This window comes from Rhodnius prolixus, unplaced genomic scaffold (genome assembly GCF_049639745.1).
Source record: "Rhodnius prolixus isolate KJV_2025 unplaced genomic scaffold, Rpr scaffold_1, whole genome shotgun sequence".
In the NCBI taxonomy this organism is placed as follows: Eukaryota; Metazoa; Arthropoda; class Insecta; order Hemiptera; family Reduviidae; genus Rhodnius; species Rhodnius prolixus.
Window position 1 is genome coordinate 64,311,222 of NW_027411581.1, and position 21,222 is coordinate 64,332,443.

Genomic DNA, 21,222 nt, shown 5'->3' on the forward strand with positions numbered 1-21,222 from the left:
TGATGATGACTTCATCCTTGCCACTTAAGTCAGCTGATTTATTTGTTTCAGATCTTCTGAACTGTGCTACAGTTGTAAAATTTAAATGTAATTAAAACAATAACTTAAATGTGGCGACTTGCCTTCTTCTAGCGCCACCTTTTGCCGGATTCTGTGCTCACTTGTTTGAGCACAACACTATCGTCCAACGATTCCTTTATTAGTATAATTTCACAATATAATTAATATTAAAAAAGGTGATTTCATTGCAATGGTATTTTAACAGAAATGTCTGAAATATTAAAAAGATGTTTTCTAAAAATGAGTAAGTTAGAACCACGAGCATTGTACTAAGAAAAAATTGGATGAGGTTCATTCCTAGATTTTTATAAAATAAAAATGCAATTGTTGTAAGCATCCCTTAAAATTAGTTTGAAAAGAGAACATGGATTTGAGAAACAGTAAGGTGAAGATTTTTTTGGCAGCTTATATTAATGAAAAGGAACAGAGATTGTGTGACATGAAGTTATTTCAGTTATTGAATATTATGGTATTTGCTTTATATAAATCTCTCAAATTAATACTCTTTCTTTTAGGCAAAATGTCATCACAATTCTGAGGAATTTTAATTATTTTTTTGCATAGGGTCAACAATAAATAGCTTTTCTTGCTGATAATGATAATAATGATAACCGCATCATTGAAGTAGCGGCACACAATTAGTTTTTATCCATATATCATATACTTACCTTGTATCATACTACTTGTATCATTGCTACTGTAATATCTGTAATAAAATAGTAAAGACAATTTTTTTCAGGAGGACTTAAACGTCCAATTCCAAATTAGAGCTATTGTTGGATACAAAATTTTACTGGATTGCCAGTTACAGGCATTATTTCAAGAACTAGAGAATGCCACATTGTTTTGAACTCGTCCCTAAAGCTGCGTCAAATTTCTGTACAGATCACTCTTAGATTAGCCCTTTTCTGTGGGCCCTGCTGTTCTCTGGGTAGTGTTCTTTTGATACAAATTTATGGGCTGCCAGCTAGATTCGAAACCAATGTACCACCGAGAGAATCGCTTATCTTAGGCATTTAAATTATACTCCAATTTAATTAAATCAACAAAGTATATACATACATATGTATATTAACATTTCATTAATACATCTTTTAAGGAATATTTTTTACATTTTTAATTTGTAAATTAGTTACATTTTAGATTTTATATAAATAAATAAAATTGTTAACATTAACTCATAAAAAGTAGGCTGGTCAAAAAATGTTCATAAATTTCTTGTGTGATAAATAATAAATTATTAGTGGTAACTGTTTCCTGGACTTGTGATTTGATATTTAATTAAGCCGAATGAACGAACTATGTTGTCTCGTATATTTTATTTGATGTCTGCTTAAACATTACCATTGTAATATTAATTTCTTACTGCTTCTTGCAAAAGCATTTCAGCCTCTTCTTGAAGACTTTCAACTTTTGTCAACACCAATAATTTTGCCACAGATACAATCTGTTTTGCCTGTTTTAATGGTAAATGATGAATTGTTAAGACTAATTCGTGTGGTTCACTTTTTGCTATAGAAGCTAGATCTTTGTATCCAGCATTATAAAGCTGTCTTGCACGTCCTAACTTCACTGCTGGTAATTCCAGAAGTTCAATCAATTCTGCTGCACCGCAATGGTCAAGTTTTTCTGGAAATAAAGAAAATAATTTGGTAAAACACCAGAGTTCTTCTAAAACTTCACAGAATCGTATAATTGCTGCTGAAAAACTGGATGTAGCAGCTAACAAGTTATTAATATCTCCACGTGGTAACTGGTATTTGGAAGATACATCCCATACATTATTACCTCTCCATAAATCATATAAAACCAAGCTTAAAAAAAATCTTTGTAAAATGTTTTGTGGGACAGAATTAACATGTCGTCCTGTAAGAATTTTGTGTATACATAATTCATCTATGCCAATCGCTTTTGCCACGTTCAGCTCTTTCGGTCCGAGGCTGGTATATACTGAGAAAAGCACATCATACTTAGGCACATACTGTTCTGCCATTTTATAAGGTGTAACTAAGAAAATCAGGTGCAAGTCTCCTTCTAATACTAAGTATTTTTGAGCCAGCGATAGATCCTGATAAACCTGTTTAGCAAGAGCGTAAGAAAAATTTCCTTTCACAGCTGCTTTAGCAACGGAAGTTAGCTTGATACTGTCACTTTTTTGTAATGCCCCGGAAGCTTCTAATTCAAGTAAAACATTTTCCACTTCATTTTCAACATCAATGTCAAAGTACTTCGCCTGAACGTTTAGTAATGTAGTTTTAATAAATTTCATTATTGAAGATTTATCATTTGCTAGCCCTAATGAAATTAAACTCAATATAAAATTGTTAAGTTCCTCACCATGTAACTGACTCTTACAAATATCCATTGGCGAAGTAAGTAAATTACCGACCCTAGCAGTATCCACAGGTTTACACAAAAGAAAACTGTCACCTTTTTCGCCTAATCCTGCTCGACCAGCTCTGCCGATCATCTGTCGATATCTGCTTAAATTAATAAACTGTGTTCCTATATAAGGAGATCGAAGAATAACCCGTTGTGCGGGTAAATTGACTCCTGCAGCCAGGGTGGAAGTGCAACAAATGCAGCCAACCGTTCCTTGAACATAAGCTTCCTCTAACAACTTTCTTTCAGCAGCAGTTAATCCTGAGTGGTGATAAGCTACACCATATCGCAATGTTTTGCGCAGTACAGGACATACATGACCATTACCTTCAGCCAATAATGCTGTTAGTAAATCCTCTTTTTCTTTCCTTTTAGAGTTTATAAAAATTCTTTCTTTTAAAGTATCACAGATCATTAAAGCAACATTTTCACAATTGGATTTTGAGGGACAAAACACTAAACACGAACTCTTAGGTAAAATCTCTTTGACGAGCAATCCTATATTATCTGGGTCTCTCCGCTGTTCAGTAGGATTTTCGGGTTGAATTGTTTTATAAAATTCCAATGGTGGATCCAATTCAGCTTTCACTAAGTAAACTTCATCTTCCACTTTAATATACTCCGTTAGTTGAATAGGTCGGAAATCTTGACAGTAAATTTCAGCACAGAGAAACTTAGCTAAATCTTTCATATTTCCTATAGTTGCACTCATGCCTATTATCTGCACACTTAAATGCAATAACTTAGTTAATAAATTTTCTAATAGTGCACCTCTATTAGATTCACCAATTAAATGTAACTCATCAACTACTATTAATCCTACATCGTTAAACCTATTCTCTTCTATCAAACTATTCACTAATCCTAGAGCCTTTTCTATTGTACATACATAAATACTGTGTTTTTTCTTCCTTTTTGGAGGAGGATAAACTCCTTTGCTTCCAGAATATTCTTCAATAAAAAACCCAAGTTCCAGGCCAAATGATGATAATAAATTTATTTTTTCTTGTACTAGTGCCACAAATGGTAATACGAAAATTACGTTCTTTTTAAACAGCAACATTTCTTTTAGCATTAAAATTTCAGCTACCAAAGTTTTACCACCACTTGTTGGTAAGCTGTAGATAAGATTTTGCTTTTTAATAACTGATTCTAACTTCAGGCATTCAATTTGCCAATCATATAATTCGTCAATCCCTCTATGTCTTTTAAACATTTCTTTGACAAACGTAGGGAGACCAAAAAAATTTGATTCTGGATTGTTCATTCCTGATGTTGAATTAGACAGAGAAAGTTAATTATACCAAAAAATGTTTATTCCAGAAAATGCTCATTATAAAATATAGCGAAAATATAATCCATTGCAGCAAAACTTTAGAATTTGGTTTTCATTCGCGTATTATAAACTGCAAATGTCTTCAAGAAATAATGTAAATTAAACTAACCTTCGCGTAAATATTTCGGCCTTTGAATTTAGAAATAATGTTCACAATCTTCTTCCGAAAAACTAACATAATTTCTTCTAATAAACACTAAGATAAACACCAATATCAACTACTGTTATATGTCAACACAATACATACAAAAATCTTATTCAATTTTGGAGCCATTAAAGACAGTGTGTGCCAATAGTAAACTTACATGATTTATGTAAGATAGTTTCAATCGTACTTTCTTTCAGCTATTAAAAAAAAAAAAAGAAGTTTATTTAAAGAATTACTTAACAAATTATATTGTGAAATAATAATATGTTATTTTCCACTGTAGCCCCCCCCCTTCTTACATTTAGAATTTCATTTACTACTGCGGGGTAGGCGTTAGTTTTCTTTCAGAACCAAGCTTTCTGATGTGGGCGAAGTTCTATCTCGGCAACTGGAACAGATTTGAGGGCTGTCTTGGCCTGAGTAAACATAAATTCCGTTGGCTAGCTTTTCTTTTAAAGGACATTTGAAGGAGCTGGGGTTGGGAACACAATGGTACCTGCAAGTACTGTTGGAAGATGAAGGAAACTCTTAATACGTACACCTCTCAACTGAATGTTGAAGAAGATTCAGTGGTATTACTACTTGATCGAGGTGGATTAACATTAAACCCACCTAGATCCGGAATTTCTTGGATATCGAGGACTTAAAGTACTACTGTAGGGATCCTTCCAGTAAGGGATCATATGTATTGAAGGTCGCATTGCACTTGCGACAAAAAGAAATTCTTTAAAATGCCTTTACTTATAAAGTGGATCGTTTCAAGCGTAAGTATTTGATCACCAATACTTGATTTCCTTTTCCAACTCAAATCAGCAAGCTTCAAAGCGTCCCTTGTTATAAAACATAGTCCTAAGATGGATTTAGAATTCCTTCTGAACAATGAAAGAAATCCCATATCTTTATATGTAGGACAGTACTTAGTGTAGCGACCCTGGTTTTTTTAAATATGTTTTTTGTTTTTCATAAGTCAGGAACTGATGATAAATATTAATCTTTGAAAGTTGTACACTTGAATGATCAACAATTATGATGATGTAGCTTAACATTAAACTCCACAAATTTTACAATACCCTGAAGAATGTAATATATTTACCGAAACGTTGGTATGATGAAACAAAATTTGTTCTTGAATTTATTGTTTGACCGCACCTCAATATTCCCCAAAAATCATTAGATATTATAATAGTAAGTTATTCAATGAATATTATTAGTCAGTTATCACAGAACGTTTCACCTCCAAACAATAGTTAGAATGCATCTTAACAAACTAAACGATGTAACTGCCACTTGGAAGTATTGGATCAAAGAAGCACCTAAGTTTGATTTAAGGATTTGATTGTAGCTGAGTGATTTGTTGCTGGAGATTACTAATCAAGGTTCAAAACAATCAGCTGTGAATAAAGCATTTTTTTTTTTTTAGTTCATAGTCACTAAAAATCAAGTAAGCATTATGATAATTATAAATTCCTGGCCAATGGTACAATAATACAACGGATGAAATCATGATATCTGAACTTCAACTTTTTTTTCTCTTTTTCATATAAATATTTCAATAAATATTCAGTGTCCTTCAAATAAAAGTTAAGAAAATCCCAGAGCTTTTGCCATTAGTTAGTTTACTTTCTCAAATATTTTAAAAAGTATTAATACCTTATAAATGTAAGATGCACTGAAACATGAGCTTTCTGCAGGGAAAAATGTTAGAATTAAATATATATTGTATATAATTGCACTTTATTTCGTCTTTTTTCTTTTAATTCAAGTATTAAATACTCTAACATCAGATTCAACGCATTCGCTAATAATAAAAATTTAACAATGAAACCCTTTGAAAGGATGAAAGAAGTAATATATTTTCAAACAAACAATTTTTTGTTGGAATGGTTCTTTGTTGTTTAACTTTTACATTTTTTGTTTTACTAAAAAAGGAAAAAATAAAAGAGAATAAATAAATAACTATAAACAGAAGTTAGGCCATTCCGATTGCCATTATTAACGTGGCAGGGTAATTGGCCCTGGAAAAAAGGAATAGCGAAAACGGCCGATTCGCTTTGATGCTGATGATACTGATGGGCTACTTCATATTTCTAATCTGTTGAAGGATTGAATCTATTGCTTTATTAATGTGAGGATTGGTCCAATCATTAGATATGTCGTCAAGATGATTATCAAAATCAATCAGTCCTCTATCTGCATGGCCGTGTAATAAAACAGCTGTGGTATCCATACACTCTCTCTCCACTGAATACCTGAAAAAAAAAAATATCAAGAACATTGACAACAGTTTTTGGGATTATTTAAAATTAGACAACCATTCGTATTTGTAGCTAATAGTAACAGTTACAGGTACCAGAGAAAAATCTATGCATTTTTTTTAGTTAACTCAGCTAGATTATTGTAAAACTTTTTTTTTTGTATTATACATAAGTTTTCAACGAGTTTCTACTAAATTCCTTAATATTTCTTCAGATTTTTTTAATCATCACAGTTATCAGAAATCTAATTTAGCCAGTTAATCTACTACTGTTCCTAACACCACACTTCTCACATACGCAGACGACACCGCCTTATTGTCTACTAATCATGATTCTGTAATAGCTCACAGAAATCTGCTATCTCATCTCTCCTCATTAGAACAATGGTTCAAGAGATGTGGGCTATTAATTTCAATGAAACTAAGTTGCAAAACATCACACTTCGTCGCATTACGCTTCCTCCAGTCATCTATAACCTAACACCTCTACCCAGTAGTGAACGTTGCCCGGCTACCTTGGGCTTTACTTAGACCCTAAGACTTTCTTTGAACCCCCCACACTAGACTAAAAAGGACAGAACTGAACGGACGCTATCGACTACATAAAAGACTCTTAGACGATAGAACAAAAAACTCTCTCTGGACAACAAAAGACTGATTTATACTTCTATTTTGAAACCCATCTGGGAGTATGGAGTAGAGCTGTGTGGTTCAACCAAACGCTCCAATTTCCAAAGGATTCAACCTCTTCCATTTGTAAACGCTCCATTTTATGTCTCCCAACCTGGACTACACACACTGACCTTAACATTCCTTTTTGTCACTCAAGTCGCTGAAAACACGAAACAGAAACTCCACTTCAGCTAACAATCTCATATAAATCCTTTAGCTCAAAATCTTTCTTCTAGAACTCTTCCTGACAACCTGGACAAGACGTCTTAAAAGACAGTGGCCTCGTGATCTCCTCTCAAGTGAAGTGACTAACCATATAATGTTTTGGAGTGTTACCACTGGGTGGTAACTTCTCCACTCGTTTCCTTATCATTTATTACTCTATTGTATCATTGTTACTTATAGCGCTAACGCGCTGATTGTAGCACAATAAACGCAATAAAAAAAAAGAAGCTATAGCTGATAAATAAATAAAAGTGAGCAGTAAGTGTGAAAAGATTGAATCTGCCCCTGTCAATATGGATGATCCTACTTATTCGCTCAGTGGGATTGAAATCAGCAATCTGAGTAGTAACTCTTTGCACAATTCCCCTAAGATTCAAATATTTTCATCAATTGTAATATTTTGTCTGGGTTAGTCATATCAGCTGACGAAATTTCTCTAATGGTGCCAACTCAAAGGCACATTTTGTTTATACATATGATCAACTCCAGTAACAGCTGCTTTCTTATTTACACTAGACTGTGTGAAGAAATCGATATTTTTGTCGATAGAAAAAACGAAAAAAATCTAACTTTACAATTATCCTAACTCATTACATTACAAATCCATGTAAAAAAAAAGAAAGAAAGAAAGAATGGGTAAAACAATTAACCAATTAAAAAGATTGATTAAACTAACTCTTCAGGATCCATGACCTTCCACTTTCCTTCTACAGAATGCATGACCTTGAGTGCAGCATCTTCCATTGTCAAACTTAATCGCCTATTATCTACCTGTAATGAGAAAAAGGTTTTGAAATGATCAGGAATCATTTAAATTTCCATAAGTGAAAATAACAATAATATAAAAAATTTTTTTTTGAGGAAGGCACTGGCTTAGTCAGTCACTTTTGATTTCAACTTTTTGCCTTTATTTTATTTTTAAGAGCTTCAAACAGCTTAACTATCCTCAAAGATTCCGACTACAGCATCAATAACATCAGCCTTTGATATGTCTTAAACTAACAAAACACTAGATTACAGTTCAAAAATTTCAATCGATTAAATCTTTCTTATCCATTATTACAGCTTTTCTAACATTGTGAATGTTTTAAATATAATAATAACAGCAAAAACATTTGTCAAGACCTTGTGATTAAAAAAAAAGTAGCATTACGCAAAACTTTTCCTTCTTCTCGTCCAAACTTGGTCATGGCCATCTGGGTATGAACATAATTTATTATAACGGGAAATTCAAGAGAAATTTTCGACTCCAATGAAAAATAAATTAATAAGCCATATAAAGTTAAGAAAAAAGATACTTTGGATGTTAAAAATCCAAAGTTCTTGGGGACAACACTTATTTAAAGCCTATTAAACCCTAGAATTGGGAACCATAAACCATTCGAGATGAATTGACTTGCAAAATTGAGGCTTTTTTAGTAGGTAGAATAAGAAGCATCTTCAAACCAACACGTTTTAGCTGGCTACATAAAATTGTTTCATTTCTTTGATGTAACCGACGACAGGAAGCTATTGCATTTTCTTCCTTTTTTAGAATATCAGAAAGTTGTGAGAATTCGTCTTTTTTTACTTACTGTTTTCACTAACTATTTGCAGCAAGGGAGGAAATGGCCTACCTTGCACAGTAATCCCAAAGTATCTCTTTGGTATTCATTCAGCACACCTTTAAATATCTTTTAAGAATTAAATAAATCTAGAACGTGGCCTTTGACCTCGATTTCCGTTCTTCCAAGAACTGGAACATAGGTTGCCATGCTCAGAATGTACAGTAGAATATTTCATAGCTGCATTCATAACTTATGACTCGTTTGAGTCAACGCTTTACTGAGAGGACAACAAACCAATCGTCATTCTTATGATTCTCTAATTAAAAAGCACCTACGATTATTACCACGAAAAGAAAAATATTTCGGAATAAGCATAATAAACATTCACTTAAATCGAGTGAACTTGTTTCTGTCTGTCCTGCTTTTCTTACACAAATCTACTGTCAGAATGTTTTATAAGCTTTATTAGTGGATCTAGACTTCCCAAAAGAAAAATCTGATTCATTGCAATTTACTAACTAAAACTTCGTTGAAACTGTTCAAAAATAAATGAAGTCAATAAAAGGAGAAAGGATGAAATTACCTTGCAAAGTTACCAATGATATTTAGAGGACATTCGGATTATTATTCGAAGAAATCAAATCGCCTAAGAATGCATGCCTCAAAAACTATTTGTACATTAGTTGTATCACTCTAGCACCAAAATGCTTCAAATATTTCTTTACATTAACGTTTTAAAACTGATTATTCACCCTGTGATCAAATTCATGTTCCTTGAATTAAGGTCAACAGCACAGTTCAATATTTTGACTTGAAGTTTGGGAATACATACATACATATATATTAAAAATAAAAAGGAAGATTATATAAAAGTATTTACTTACCACCACTAGCATGGCTGAAGAATAAGTTTCAGCAATTTTGTCAGCGATTTTAGTGGCTGGCTTTTCAATGCTGAAAGCGAGGATGGTTATAGATTAATTTTATTGTTTTAAAAGCAAGATACATATACTCTGCTATAAACAACATGTATATGATTTAGACTAAAATTATTCCTAAGCAGGATTAAACAAAATCTTTACAAATTGTGAAAGTACCTCATATCATCAAGAGTTTCATTTGCAGTGTAGTACCCAGCTAACCTCATTCCCTGGTGTCCAGCCAAGCTATCTACCTAAATATTAAAATAACATTTTGTCACAAAAAACCTAAGAGATAAAAAAATAAAGAAAATAAAAACATAGAAAGTTGAAACAATGGTGTCCATGATGAGGACACATAGTTATGTCCTTGCCAATTTGATAGCCTTGTTAGCATATACATATTTACTTTTATAAACACTTTAATGATTTATTAATATTATATTTTAAGTTTTAGAAACTCACCTGAGTTAGAGCAACCTCAGCCATTGGGGACAAATGTAAACATACATGAAATAATGGCACTGCATCGACTATAACCAGTGATTTATTTTTTGCATCTTTCTTACTAGCTTTGTCACATAATAGTAGTCCATTAACAGCACAATGAGGATATTTTGCTGCATGTAAGATAATCTTACAGTATGCTCTTGGTGTTAAACAAACTTCAGCCATTTCACATCAACCACTTCCTTAACCTTAGGAGTTGGGAGAGAGAGAAAGAGACAGAAATAGGAAGAACTAATCATTCCTTTAGTGAACTAATCACTCCCAAAACAGAAAATAATCGATGATGTAATACAGAAGTAACCAACTTAATTGCAAAATACTGTTTGTAAAATTTTCAATTATAATATTTCTACTTTAAACTACTGACAAAACGTTTTTTTTTTAAGTTTGATTTATTTTAGGTTATTTTTCGCTCTGGATGTTCCACATAATAAGTCCCACAAGAACTTAGCTATGTTTTTTCAACTACTTCCCAAAAGCAATATATTTTATTAAAACTGTCCGGTAGGACAGTTGTATAAGGGTTGACCATCAAAAACTGCACGAAAAAGTGTAACGTTGAAAAACACCCAACTTTGACAATTTTTTAAATAAAACACTGCTGTAAGCTTTATATATATTTTTTTTTTTTAATAAAGAAAAACCTCTGCTGCAAAATTAATCTCATTACGTGAAAATTCTGATAGCTTGGAACTTTCCTTCAAGTATTTAGCTGGGCATTTTCTTAGATTTAGCCATGAATTCCTTTAGAACTAAGATTCGGGAATTCTGTTGAGCTGCGACCAAGATGAATCTATTGACACTCATCCTATAGCGCCCTCAGATGATGAAACCTTTCACATCAACCACTTCCTTAACCTTAGGAGTTGGGAGAGAGAGAAAGAGACAGAAATAGGAAGAACTAATCATTCCTTTAGTGAACTAATCACTCCCAAAACAGAAAATAATCTAAAAATAATTTAAGAAGAGCGACGATAGACTGGCAGTTAGGGATGTACCAAAACACTACTTCCATAAAACTTTTTCTAGATGTTCTGAGGATAACTTTACCTTTCTACTTAGTTTTAGTAGAGGGGTGCAACATTTGCTGTAAGAAACAAACCTTTCCCTTCCAATCCAAGATATTCTGAGAAAGCTTCTTCAAAACAAAAAAAGAAACTGGATGGATGGATACTAATTCAAATCTTGTTTCCTCTCTTGAACGAAGCATCAGAAAAGGCGGGGAGATCGTAAAAAAATCACGAAACTCCTTTCCCCGACAAGCGGCACCCCTGTTGGGGATCCTCTGACATAGTGCGCCAAAATTATTAGCAAAAGCTAGTGAGGTTATGAATAAAATTACTAACTTAAAAGATAATTTGATTATATTTTGTTTTTAAAGTAACATTTTTTTTACTTTTTAAGGAACTTTTAATCGTTTTTATCATTTAAAGAATCTTAAACAGCGGTCCTCTTTAAAAATAAGAGATCTATACTAAATATTAACCAAATTTCACTGAATGGTCGGTTAAAGCGTAAGTAACATTTTCTTTTTTTTAAACTACAACATAACAAACAAAAAATTATATAATTGTGAATACATTATTTAATTAAATAAAAAATAGCCTAGAACGGATTTCTGTATTATATAAACAACTCTATGGTATTAACTTTCATTAAATGTTTTAGTATTAATTGAATTAAAGTACTACAATGATGTGCTCATTAACAATTTGCTATATTATTTTTGTTAATTTTTTTTTGAAAACATGGAATAAAATGACTTATTATTAACATTTCCTTAATGCAGATTTCAACACTTGAATTCAGACATTAGATATGATCAAGAACGCTATAAAATCAAATTCACTACTATAAGTACATTTTACTTCTAAAGTGATGTAAAAGATTTCATATAGAGTTTATTACAAAAAGAAATAGTACTTCTTGAAGGAGAAAATAAATTCACCAAAAACAAAGAAGTAAAATAAGAACAAAATAATTTAAACGTTCTGGTAAATATTTTAACTGAAATAGATTAAAAAAATATTTCATGTCAAACGTTTTTGTCAAAACTCAAAACTATCGTTTATTCTTCTAGTTAATTATGCATCCTCTTGCCTTAGTAAAGTATTCTTGGTTAATTCAGTTTTATTTCTAAAGTATTTTTCCATGAGATGATGTTGAGCTGAAGTATTTTTTTTTAACGATATCGAATACTTATTCTGCTTCTTTAAAATATATTTTTTCAGATCACAATCTGACTACAGGATCTTCTTCATGGCACCTTCTTTATAAACAAAAATAAAATAAAAAAAACAATTAAAGCTCATCATGTTTTCTAGATAGTTTTAACAATCTTAAAGCTTCTTCATATATTATTTCTGGATTTTGTGAGTAAATTTCTTCACCCGATCTTGATATGCCAATACCAAAATATCTTATAGTGGGATATCCAGGTATAGATAATTGTTGGCATAATTGGTAATATTTATCACAGTTCACTTTGCCAGTAGTGATACGACCTTCTAATTTCTGCAAAAATTGTAGTTATTTTTTTTTTTAATAAAAAAAAGCTTATTATTAAGGACAAATAAAATTCAGTAAATCAAGAACTAACCTGCCCAATACTTATAAAATCAGGTTCAAAGACTGTACAATGTCCACACCATGGAGCGTAAAAGTCTATAAGCCAAGGATTTCCTGATGCTATAGCTGATTTAAATAAGTCCGGCGTTAGCTCTTTTACTGGTGATGGAATAAAGTTGTGCATCCATCTACGCAATGACTGAGCATCTCTCTGCATCCCTGAATGCACCCTAAGGATTGTGTACATAATTTAAAAAAAAAAAAACAGGATTCAAGCATTATAATAAATATCTTTCGAGTTTATCTGTCGTAACTTTGCATTTTTATTGGTATCCCTGAACGGTTTCGGATTTTCATCCATCATTAGAGGTGATTTAATTGAATACTTATCGAAATTTCAAATACTTGTAGAGTCTACTTGTATCGGAATTTCCATAGTTTCCTCAAAGATCTAGTACACTCTTCGCTGATTAATCTCCTAGTGAATCTACAGTCACTAATTCCCCCCATCTAACATTGGTTCAATTGTAAACATATATTATCTCACACGATGTTGTGGGCTATCTTGGAAGTGCATTATTATCTGACGGCCACATTGCATATTTAAACACACATATATGTATGTTCATACATTCAAATTTTTAAAAATAAAGATTTCAAATGACATCGTGCGAAATGTAGGGGGGCTTCGAATCACTGGGGATGTCTTTAGTAACAATAAAAGGTTACAGAGAGAAGGGATTCAGAATGCAGCTTACTCATAAAAGGAACATGTACAGAATAAATTGTATAATAACAAGGTTGTAAGGCATTGAAATGCGATTCTACTTTTACTGGAAGAGGCACAACCCTAGACATTTTCCAAGAGCAAAGAAATAAGTTAAGAAGAGGAATTAGGAAGAGAAGAAGCATCAAGACATACTTCAAAAAGCTAAAGGAAAAGTAAAATAAAAAAGGTTACTTCAGGGTTATCTTCAGAAATTGTTTGTCAAAGAAATTATTCCTTTAACTCGAGTAAGGGTTTCGTTTAAAATCTATTTTAATACAAAAATCAATCCTCGCTTCACTCTTTTTAATAAGAACAAGCAAATAGCAAATTGGATGATTTCTCAAACGTTTTTAAAAAATTAAATAAGGGAAGCAATGATACCTCTAAGTACATTTGAATTTTCTGTGAATTCCACAAATAATAGAAAAGTAATGTTAACATTCAAAGAAAAAAACTAAACAGACATCAACTGAATAAAATTACCAAGAAATTAAATGACAAAATATCATTTGTCCCAGAAAAACCTTTTTTCTTTTTACATTGCTTTAATTTCTTTTAACTCTTCAACAAGTTCAGCAATGTGGCTACAATGAAATCTTTTTTTTTCTACGACCTTTCATTTTGACTACAAAAAAAATCGAAGTATGGGAATCGACTAAACCATTCAAATTCTCTACGCATCCAGAGTTTACAATCAAAAATACTACGAAAACTACTTAACGCTCCATTTTATACTTCTAACCTCAACATCCATTATGACCTCAAAGATGTTGCTAAAACTCATTTCATGAATTTCATTCCTCTACCGCAGTTCATCCTTCTCATAGAACACCAATCTTCTTCCACGTTACCAGGTAATTCTCCAAGGTGCTTGAAGAGAAGATGGCCTCGCGATCTATTCTCCATCATAAGAGTGGTATAGTATATTCACGTTAATGGAGTGACACCACTGGGTGCCTTCTCCGATCCATATTCAAGTTATTGTTATCTTATATCGCATTTGCTTGTTGCAACAGCTGTTGTAGTAGCGAATTTCAATAAACAATTTAAAAAAAAAAGAAAAAGACTACAAATCCAATATTTTTCAAAAGAATAAAAGTAAAATTCATATTTTAAAAAAAGGCAATTTCACGTACATAACAGTGTTTAATCCTTTACTGCCAAACGGATATAGTCTCAAGTGTGGATAATATTTAACACCTTGTTCGCTACACAGATCAACTTCTTCTTCACAATCAACTCTTCCAATTTTTACCTTAGGTATGTCCATCATCATCTGCAAATAGCCATACAATAAAATAAATAAATAATGTTAAGCTTTGTACACTGCTTATGGCTAGGAAAACTTAGCTCCCAAACTTTTTAATGATAGTGATAAAACAGCAGAAATTATGAAATGTTATTTTATCTTCTTTAAATTCTCCATTGAAATCTGGTCCAATATCCAAGAAAGCATTGCATGAGAAATGTATAACTGGAAGAGTTGTCTTAAAAGAATAGACAGTCTAAGAAATGGTATGGTTCGACTGGGAGTAATGGATCAGCTGTTCCAAAGATTGCAAAAATATCTTAGTATGCACCCTCACAAGACTTTTTCCTCTACTCTCTTCTTCCTTTCCTCTTTCCTAATCTCTCTCTATTCTCAAGGTTCTAACTTAATAACATTCTTCAAACACGAATATTGGACCCATATTCTTACCAACTTTATAGACCCCTACATTACACCTTACAGAGAGGCCTACCCCAAACAAACGGAAGTTTACAGAAAAGCCAAGGACCTAGTCTTCGAAAAAGCGAACCATCCATTGAATAAAGTGGTTCTTCCAGTAATTAATTCGCATTTTAACAATTAACAATTCATTTAATCCTTCTTAACAGAACATTTCAAGATAGTACCATTACCTCTCAGGATTACAGACGGGAATTAAAAGGCGTAAAAATCATTGGATCGATTTTTTGGAAAAAACCTCAAAGAAGTGAAATATTCCATTCAATAAAATAGTACTTTTCCATGTAATGGAGTTCCGATGTTACAATAGAAAGATCAGGGAAGAAAGGTTTGTGACCTGATGACAATCCCGAAGATAGGAAAAAGCTGCATAAATAAGAATATTCTGGGGCTGTTGTGTTCAAAAAAATTTAAAATTTTCAAACTTTTTATAAATTAAAAATAGTAAAATAGTAAAACATTTAAGACAATACCTTTGCTAATTTTCTATATTGTGGATCCATTTGCTGGCAGGGTCCGCACCAATGTGTGAAGAAACCAACTAACCATAGAGTATCAGTTTGTTTTTTCCCAACCATTTCATAAAATGAGTCCAAAGTTAAATCAGTCACTGTAAGAAAAAAAAAGAAGAAGAAGTACTTTAAATAAAATTCCATAGATAGAAGGTAAACCTCAAAACTGTAAATTTTCCCTAAATGTTGATGAAGTAGTCTTGTTTACTACATTACAGGGGAATCCATCCAATAACTAGATTACATCGATTTAAAGCCAATTTCATATAACTTTTCAAGCTGAAATTAGGCATCAATTGAAAATAAAAAGAAAGCGTTTATCTTAAAAAAAAAAAAAACATTGTGAACTCATTATCAGCCATATCCTTGTAGCCTATAAGTACCAGGATATTTTGGACTGAAAGTAATATTAGGTACTCTGAACCTGGTCATAGGTTCGCCATCACAGTTATAGACATAGATTAGACTGTCGTTTATCTTCTGTTTCCGTTTCTCTTTTAATTTCAAAATTTCATCCAGAAATAAATTAATCTTTTAAAGATTGATGGATCCGTTCCACTTGGAGCCACAGCAACAGATGCTGTTCCCTGATCGTTCTATGCTTCAGGGCATTATTTAAGAAAGCGAAGCTCACTGTTTACAAGAAAATAATAAGACCAGTGGTTATATAAGCCGGCAAAACTTGGGTCATAACAAAAGAAAAAGAAAGAATGATGGGAATATGGGAAAGGAAAGTGCTGCGATAAAATATATGGTCCTATAAATTCAATAAAAAGCCAAAATTGAGGCGATTGTTTAAATGAACAAGACTTCTTAACCAGTTAAGCGTGTTTTACGTGTATACACGTCAAACCAAATCTCTTATTACGGTGCGTTCGTCGTGTATACTCGTTGTGAAAAAGATAAAATTGTCACTAACTATAAAAACTAGAAATTTTAATAAAATACAATAAGAATATTATTTGGTAGGATGTTTTCTTTATCTTACCCAATAGAACTGCGGTGGGAGCCAGCCAAATGATAAGTGGTTGGTACATGTTTGGTCTCCCCATTAGATTGGGAATTACGCACACAAATAGAAGCTTTCAACCCTTGTGCAATGCCGTTTTTACTTTAGTTAGCGATTCAAACCTCAGTACGAGCATGATTTCATTTTGCACAGAATTCAAAGCTATTTTCTTCCTTGTAAAAGCTCTTGTGTCTCTAGTTAACTAGAGCAATGCATACGTGAAGCGGTGCTAGTATTTTGAAAGAGCATAGAATGCTCCTCTGTAACCTCAAGCCCCAGAGAGAGATTGCAGAAAAAGTGCTTGCAGTGCCCTGCGTTCGACGTGTATTCACGCGTCATTGACTGATTTGTAATTCCGCAAACTGTGGGGGATTTTTAAAACTAAATTCCACGCTTAACTGGTGAAACTGATGCGTGAAAAAATGATGAAGCAGCTGAAACAATGTCGAAAAGATGAAGGCAGAGATATTCACCAAGATTATGGTGTATGGAATATCACTTTGGAGTCGTTTGAAGTGGATACATGAGTGAAGGATATAGCACCAATAGAAGATAAAGTAAGTCTTTTGACTTTTGTAGTAGATAGAAGATACGACTGTACATAGTTTACTTATATTCTTTTCTAGCCATTACAAAGTTACTAAGTATAGATAGAAGAAAGGGAAAAAATGAGAACTAAGTGTTTACAGAAACTTAAAAAGTATTTTAAAACTATACCTTTAGGTCTAATAGTATCCTCAACAAATTCAACTATATGGTTAGCTTTCCGACCTCCTAGAGTCATCGGCTTTTTGGTCATATTATAAAGCATTGTGGTTGGATACACGTTTACCCTATGCTGGCGGCATAATTCCCTGAAAATAAAAAATTTACTTTCATAAAAACTTAAAGTAAAAGTATGATGAAACTTCTAAGCCACAATATGTCCGCTTTACATATGAATTGTGCAGTCAACGGATGCAAAAGAAATAACAGATGGATCAAATTCGGCTGAAGCTTTGCGCAATTCCGGGAGAAGCCTTAAACAAGGCGGGCACCAGGGAGCATAAAAATCCACTAAAACTGGTCCTGTAAGAAATTAAGAAATTATTTGTTTTTGGAGGGAAAAACTTTTATAATTATCACAAAAAAAAAAAAATTAAAAATAACTACCTTGATTGATTGCTCTACCAAACTCATCAGGATTGATTTCTTTAAAATTTGTAGCTGCAGCGCTTTCTTTAGCGAATCTTGCAATAGCATCTAACGTCGTCTTACCATGGAACATTTCATGGCCTCCTCCTCGTTTGAAAACAGCAACCATCGGGTATCTGTTAATAGATAAAGAACGGCACAAATCTGGCCATCTTCCACACTGCACACGACCTTTAAAATTAAATGAAATTATGATCAATTACAAAATTTACATTACTGAAGTGTATTTAAGGTATTATCACAGGATTATTACTTTGTTTTATTTAATATACATACTTACCAATGTTAAAATTGGGTAATAATGCTGTCAATTTCTTTACTTCTAGATGTAAATCAGTTTGTGCTCCTAGTTGAAAATATATTAACAAAGGAACGTCAGATCCCAGCTCCAGCTGTTTGGTCAGTGCCTGGAAATATAAAAACATTAGCACTCAACAGTATTTACTGGACGCCCATAGATTTCCATTGCCTAGCAGAGATAACAATATTCTAAACTGACAATAAGGAGTAGCCAAAACAGAAAATTTACTAATTCATTTACTGGAAAATATTTTAATTTAAGGGAATTAAAAAAAACCAGATAGTTTAATTTTTCCAAATTATTGATAACTTTAGAAAGCAGGACAAGATACAATTATTTGTACGGAATTATTTTTTTAATATTCTATTTGGTGAGTAAATACTCATTTAAATATAATGAATAAAAATGATATCCCAGTTTTTTAATTCAAAATATTTTTAAAAAACAGGAAAGGCTATGCAATAATTCAGACCATATAGCGAGTTGATTTTGAGCAAAAGAGAATCAAAATAAAACGTTTTAAAAAATCCTATGAGATTAAACACGTCAAAGGCATAAAATATATACAATTATCCGGTAAATTTTGTGTTAAAACATTATTAATACTGTAAAAGAAAGTATATTTCAATTTCAACACAGATAAAAAAGATTTTTTTTTGTTTTATTCTTACACAACTTTAAGACACTAACCTCAAATGAGTCTGGGGTTAGATAATTAATGTCTGGCAGATTATGAAGAACTCTTGTCACTACATCTCTTGGATTACCATTCTCTATAGCAGCTGAAATCCATACATCTTTATTTTGTTTACTTAAATATACCATATCAGAGGTAATTTCATTTGTATTTACAGGTTTGAATTCAGAACAAGGCATAATTCCACAATGAACAACTGCTACCCCTAATAATCCTCTCTGAAAATAAGGAAAGCAAGCCTTAGTTCAGCCACAAATTTGCATAATATTCAAGTAAGAAAAAGATTATGCATATAGTTAAAAAGTAAAGAAGATTATAATCTAGGCAGTTAATAAAACCGAACGATCTACAGAGGGAGTTTTTCATTAATATATAAGTTCATAATTAACATTTGAGAAAATCACGTTATGACTGATAAAGTATAGCATTTTTCTGATTAAAATTACAATTAACAGCTGAATGAAATTTACAGGCTTACTGCTATGAATAAAAAATTGAAAATGAGGATGATTCCGTGTTCGTTTTGACAAATAAAAGGGTATAAGACTGAAAGTGCTAGGCCAATATCACCCTACCAAATACTAGATATTTTATAAAGGTGTGAATTCTGTTAGAATGCGGAATACTAAAAAATTTGTATCAGTTTAGAAAAAAAAAAAATAATATTAAAAAATACGCAACTTACAAGCATTCCTGCAATAATATAATACTCTGGTTGTACATAATGGCTATTTTCTAAAATAAGGAGCCAATTATCATGATTCAATTTCTCTCTTTCCCAAAATTTTTGAGATTTTACTCGAATTAAGTCAGTCCTCAGCCGCTCGAGTATATAGTTTCTCAGTTCTTCTTTTGATCTTGATCCTGTCAGTAAGTCTTCCTGTAAAAATAATAATAATAATAAAATGATAAATTAAACGGTTAATATCCAGTCATTTCTGGTCTTCTCCTAGGAGCCTTTACCACACACTCTTCAGTGAGTGTTGTAACGAGAGAAGGATCTGAAGGATGGGAATGAATTGAGAAAGCTCAAGAGTGACTAAAGTCACATCAAATCTCACTTCACATCACCGAGATAACAAAACAATTAATACTTCAATTTAAAGATATAAAACAATTCGTTTATACCTCAGGATAAAAAACGTACGAAGGATAACTCGTTATTCGGGCAGATCTACACACTTGCCAATCTTCTTCGCAATTGACAGCGCCAAACATCACAGCACCAGTCATTTCTGAGGCTAGTTTTGACCAAGCCGGTGCAGCAACATGGCAATGAGAACACAATGGTGAGTAAAATTTTATAAACCACGGTCTTCCACCTTCTGAAGCTAAGTCGATGGTACTCTCTGAAAAAATAGGCCGTTAAATAGTCAGATGAAGGTAAATTAAAATGTACAGAACGATAATGTATACCCTACGACTAAATTACATTCTGCTAGAGTGTCTAGTGATATTTAAAGAAAATGTAATATAATATCACAATACATTTTTCACTGCAAGACTTAGGTCTAGAATGAGGATGCTTACCAAAATCTGGCACGGAGAGTGTAACAACGAAGGGATCATCATCATATAAACCAAATGACTGATAGTAAGCATAGCTCTTATAACTAGGATATTGGTTTGATGTATCTTCATCATCACCATGAAGATCATATTGTTTCCTCTTATTTTCATCCTTTAAAACTTCATAAGCTCTGTTTACTTTAATAAACCTTTCTTGAGTATCAGCATCATCCTTTAAAAAATTAAGATAGTTTGAAATAATATAATCTTACTTAATAAATAATGAATAAACAAATACTTACTTGATTTTTGTCAGGGTGTAATGTTAATGCTAATTTCTTAAATGCTTTTCTTATTTCATTAACACTAGCAGACCTTGGAACCCCTAATATTTCATAATAGTCACTTGCAGAAATCGCAGACAAATTTACTAGAACCAGTAACTTCAGAATGAACCTAAAAATATGTTCTTATTCAAACTAAATGTAGGAACAAACTTGCTTTTACATCTGGTGAAGGTTACTCACATAATATTGACTAAAGAAATGCACTGTTTTGCCAAACTATAGCATTCAATGCAAAATTAAAAATAAAATTTAAGCGATACATTAAACAAGATAATATCACGACTGAGGCTGAATTACTAAAATTAAAATACTGATTGCAGTTAGAGGATAGCCATTATAACCTTCCATACACCTACACAATTCCCTAGGACACGTCGCTTAGTGCAAGCAACAGTTCCTGGATCTATACGAGTTCCAGATTTTTTTTTAAAGTTAGATGTCATTATTTCATAAGCAATGCCCAGATATGCCGATCTTTCTGAAATAAAAATTAGTATATGTTAACTTAATTCTATGGCTAATAAGAGAAGCGG

The 21,222-nt window shown here is 32.3% G+C and overlaps 3 protein-coding genes across 3 annotated transcripts; all 3 read right to left on the minus strand.

Annotated features, from left to right (window-relative positions):
- Window positions 1-1,392: 1,392 nt before the first annotated feature.
- Window positions 1,393-5,510, minus strand: mus301 (mutagen-sensitive 301). The gene is made up of 2 exons (XM_074112511.1): window positions 5,020-5,510; window positions 1,393-4,123 (listed from the first exon to the last, which is right to left on the minus strand). The coding sequence occupies exon 2, from the start codon at window positions 3,707-3,709 to the stop codon at window positions 1,415-1,417; it is 2,295 nt and encodes a 764-aa protein (XP_073968612.1). The 5' UTR covers window positions 3,710-4,123; window positions 5,020-5,510; the 3' UTR covers window positions 1,393-1,414.
- Window positions 5,511-5,641: 131 nt separating this feature from the next.
- EMC8-9 (ER membrane protein complex subunit 8/9) lies at window positions 5,642-10,276 on the minus strand. Its single transcript, XM_074112514.1, has 5 exons — window positions 10,010-10,276; window positions 9,722-9,798; window positions 9,509-9,578; window positions 7,754-7,848; window positions 5,642-6,175 (listed from the first exon to the last, which is right to left on the minus strand). Exons 1-5 carry the CDS (start codon window positions 10,217-10,219, stop codon window positions 6,001-6,003), a joined length of 627 nt encoding a protein of 208 aa, XP_073968615.1. The 5' UTR covers window positions 10,220-10,276; the 3' UTR covers window positions 5,642-6,000.
- Window positions 10,277-11,400: 1,124 nt separating this feature from the next.
- Window positions 11,401-21,066, minus strand: LOC141446093 (dnaJ homolog subfamily C member 10-like). The gene is made up of 14 exons (XM_074112510.1): window positions 20,870-21,066; window positions 20,645-20,798; window positions 20,364-20,574; window positions 19,962-20,182; window positions 19,519-19,713; window positions 18,827-19,051; window positions 18,116-18,242; window positions 17,794-18,006; window positions 17,577-17,709; window positions 17,359-17,495; window positions 15,594-15,730; window positions 14,528-14,667; window positions 12,654-12,852; window positions 11,401-12,568 (listed from the first exon to the last, which is right to left on the minus strand). Coding segments are annotated over exons 1-14 (2,307 nt in total). The 5' UTR covers window positions 20,872-21,066; the 3' UTR covers window positions 11,401-12,355.
- Window positions 21,067-21,222: the final 156 nt, after the last annotated feature.